General features: G+C 22.9%; 1 protein-coding gene across 1 annotated transcript in view; it reads right to left on the bottom strand.

Moving 5' to 3' along the window:
* The window catches only part of Phum_PHUM007330 (lachesin precursor, putative), a gene marked incomplete at both ends in the record, with an annotated part of 27,565 nt that extends 26,066 nt beyond the window's left edge, over positions 1-1,499 (bottom strand). Inside the window, 2 exons of the mRNA XM_002422655.1 lie at positions 1,119-1,258; positions 1,475-1,499. Coding sequence (XP_002422700.1) covers positions 1,119-1,258; positions 1,475-1,499 — 165 coding nt within the window. The remainder of the gene's footprint in view (positions 1-1,118; positions 1,259-1,474) is intronic.
* Between the last annotated feature and the right edge of the window lie 2,957 nt (positions 1,500-4,456).

Below are 4,456 nucleotides of genomic sequence, written 5' to 3'. Positions count from 1 at the left end.
CGGACATTTTATGTAGGATATCGGAACGTTCTCTGTCTCTCTCTCTCACTTGTTTGTTTTATAACCCTCCTCTCTCTCTCATATTTTTAATATCCCTTTTCAGTCTCTCTCTGTTTTATTTCATGTTCTTTTTATCACTTTGCTTTTCTTTATGTTTTGTTTTGTCTTTTCTCACTCCCATCGGATAAAAAAAAAACAAACACGAAATATATATTTTATTATTTTACTTTTTTTTCCTTTACTACATTCCTAATTACGTTATCCCTTTTAACGTCGCTCAAAAACAAAAAAATCCTACAGGAAAAACCGGGAGAAAATAAAGAAAAAAAAAAATTTTTTTTTAAATTTATAAAAAATAAAAAAAAAATATTATTATTATTAAAACGGACAAATATGGAAAACCTTTATTTCAAACATAAAACTCTCTCTAAAACATAAAGAATTTTTCATGTGAAAGTTCAAAAAATTAGAATTACAACAACAACAACAAACAACAACCAAAACAATTTTCCCATTCTCATTACCAGATTTATGAGAATAGCACGCATTCCATCCTTTTTGTTATTTGCGAAATCGATGGCGGGAAGAAGGGGAGGAGAGAAGGAGGATTTAAAACTTTACTCCCTTCCCCTACTCTCTCGTTTTCCTCCTTTCTCTTTCCCCGCCCCCCATCCTCCTACTCTCTCAAATAACCGAGTACGAAGCCGGTTGTGTGATTTTTCCTTTTAAATTACATTTAAAAAAAAAAATTTTTTTTCTTTGTCTTTTTTTTTTCTTCTATTTCCACGTTATTCGATGTTGTTAAAAAAAAAAAATTTAATAAAACGATTTTTTCAAAAATATTATTTCCGAATAAAATGTTAATAAAAAAAAAAATAAATAAATAATAATAATAATAAATAAATAAATAAATAAATAATTAAATACGTTAAATAATAAATTGATAAAAAAAATCTATCACTCTCTTAATCTCTTTTTCTCAAGTGAAAATTATCATTATTATGAAATTTTGTGACGTCAATCACTATAAAAAAAGAGCTTTCGTAAAATCAACAGCAAAAGAAAAAAAGAATAATAATAATAATAATAATAATAATAATAAAAGTATAATGGTTTACCTTATAATTACCCAAGTGTTTTACACGACATGAAAGTACGGCTTCTCTTCCAATGGGAGTCGTTAAATTTCCAATGGGACCGACGAATTCCGGATCGTAAAATGATATCCTAGTTGATATTCCATTTGATTCCAATACTACTAAAACAAACAAACAAAATTTTAATAATAATAATAAAAGAAAATTTTTTTTTTTTTTTTTAAATAATAATATTCGTTTTTTTTTCGGAAAATTTTTTTTTCGTTTTTGTTTTATTTATAAATAAACTTATTAATTAAATAAAAAAAATATATAAATGGATTAATAAATAAATAAATAAATAAACCCCGTGGCATTTATCATGGCATGCGTTCAACATTCAAATTTTTTTTTGTTTTTCATTTCTCGCCCCCCCATTAGCTCCTACAAACGATTATTATTATTATTATTATAAATAATTTTTTATTTATTTATTTATTTATATCACGAATAACGTAAATGATTTTTTTAATAAATAAATAAATAAAGAAGTTAATAAATAAAAAATCGTTTAAGATTTTTATAAAGAAGCCGACAAAAAAAGGAAAAATAAGAAAAAAAAAGGAAAAAAAAAGATGGCGACGATGTTTTTTTAATGTTTTTTTTTTTATATAACAAAACAAACTCACGAGTAAAAAAAAAATCTAATAATAAAAACTTAATGAGACGTTAAATAGTTAATGAAACAACGTGTCGTGGCAGTAGTAAGTAAGAATTCTTTCCTCGCAACAACAACAGCAGAAAACTCCAATATTACTATTATTATTATTATTCCAAACAAATTTTTATTTTTATTTTTTTTGTCAAAATTATTATCATCATCATCATTATCATTATTATTATTATTGTTATTGTCGACGACTAATTACAAAATCCAATTTTGTTTAAGTAACGATGAATAATATTAATAATGATGATGATAATGATAATAATAATAATGACTCGGGTTTTTTTTTTTTTTAATAAAAATTAAATTAAAAAAAAAAAAAGGAAAAAAAGGAAAATTATTATTTAACAAGGGAAAACAACGTTGACAAAAAAAAAAATTTTTTTTTTTATTTTTTTTCGTAAATAAAAAATTAATTATAATAATGATGATGATGATGATGATGATGATGATGATGATGATGATAATAATAATAGTAATAATAATAATAATAATAATAATAATAATAATAATAATAATAATAATAATAATAATTTTTTTTTTTTTTTTAATGTCATTAAACACGATTCCGTGAAACTTCATCAGTTTGAATTTGTTTTTTTTTTTTCCCCTCATTAAATCAAATCAAGTTAACAACAACAACAACAGGAGGATCAGCAGTAACAGCAGCAACAGCAACAAAAAATTCTTTACATCAGCAACATTCAAATTGGAGGGGGGAGACACAAAATAGGAAAATAAAAAATAAAAAAATTTTTTTTTTTTTAAGTAAATAAATAAATATTACTCCGTATCGAAAATTTTATTATTATTATTATTATTATTATTATTATCATCATCATCATCAATATTAGTATTATTATTATTATTACCTTTTCGTCGAAAAGTACGTAATAAAAAAAAAACAAAAATTGTTTTTTCTAAAAGAATTTTTACTAAAAAAAAAAAAAAACTGAAAATAAAATTTATATATTAAAAAAAAAAACATGGCGACGACAAAAATATCATTATTATTATTATTATTATTATTATTATTATTATTATTATTATTATTACGCGTGTATAAATTTTGTTATGCCATATGACGTCACAGGAAAAAAGAAAAAAAAACGCTCTCACAATCCCTTAAAAAAAAAAAAATTTTTTTTTTCTTTTTTTTCTTTTTTTGCATACGCGGAATAATTTAATAATAATAATAATAATAATAATAATAATAATAATAATGAAGATGATGATGATGATGATAATAATAATGATAAAATTCATTTTAATTTTACGAGAAAAAAAATGAAAATGAAAATGAAATGAAAAAAATATTTTAAAAAACGTCGTGTATTTTTTATTTTTTCATATCAAAATTTGAAATAGATACTTATGTAAATAAAAAAAAAAACTTATTTATTTATTTACTTTCGATGGAAGATCTCTCTCTCCCTCTACATATAGAATGTTCTAGAATTTTTTTTTCTTTTTGTTTTTATTTTAAAACCGATTCGCCCATAATTTTTTTTTTTTTTTTAAAAAGTCGTAAACGTATATGCCGTATAAAAAATTCTTTTAAAAGTTGTTTTTTATATAAATTATTATTATTATTATTATTATTATTAGCATTATTTATAAAAATTATATTATTATTATAATATTATTATTGTTAGCATTATTTATTAATAATATTTATTATTATTATTATTAGCATTATTTATAAAAATAATAATAATAATAATAATGGATTGGGTTACGAAAGGGTGGCCGTGCGAAAGACGAAAGTAATAAAATTAAAAGTAAAAAAATAAATTATTTCCGGTTTGTTTACAGTTGAGAAAATTTTACGATAATGATAATAATAATGCTTAGAAAACATTTCGAAAAATTTCGAAACGCTTTTGATTTTTTTTTAAAAAAAAGAAAAACGGAAGTAAAAAATCGAAACGGAAATGATGATAATCGAGTAGTTCAGTAGCTTTTTTATTATGTAATTTTTAAAGTGTAAGAAGAAAATCGAATCCGCCAATCACCGATTAGGAAAATTCGGTGGGTTTTCTTCCGATTGTTCCCAAAGGTGTTAAGCCGATCGGAGTAGACAAACAGGATGTTTTGTGTCTATAACGGAAGTGATAATCGGAAAAGCGGATCCCGCAAAACCTTTCGGATTTTATTAATCAAATGAAAACGAAAAAAAATCGGGAAACTTTCAACAAAAACAAATTTTTTTCATTATTTCTCTTCAGAAAACATCGCAAAGAAAACAGCAAAGGTCTTTACGGTTTTCAGTACTTCCGGAAATGATTCCATTCAGAACTAGTTACAGTTTCGACCAATCGGAATATTTAAATTTTGTGACGTCATTTTTTTCAAACGACAACTATATAAACATTTCGAATTCGACTATTCTTTGAGACTACGATAAACCCCAAAAAACTTTTTAAAAAACATTTAAACCCTTAAAAAATCCTGGAATCAAAAAAAAAAAAAATTTTTATTTACTTTCCAGAAATTTTAATGAAATCGTTCCAGAACTCCAGTCGTTGAAACAAAAAAAAAAATCATAAACAAATATTTAACAATAATTTTTTTTTTTTACCCTCCCCCGGGGGACCCATTTTTTATTTTTTTTTTAATAAATTATTATTATCATTATTATTTTTTTTTTCAC

This window comes from Pediculus humanus, genomic scaffold (assembly GCF_000006295.1).
Source record: "Pediculus humanus corporis 1103172107368 genomic scaffold, whole genome shotgun sequence".
Taxonomy (NCBI): Eukaryota; Metazoa; Arthropoda; class Insecta; order Psocodea; family Pediculidae; genus Pediculus; species Pediculus humanus.
This window is presented reverse-complemented; position numbering and strand designations above follow the sequence as displayed.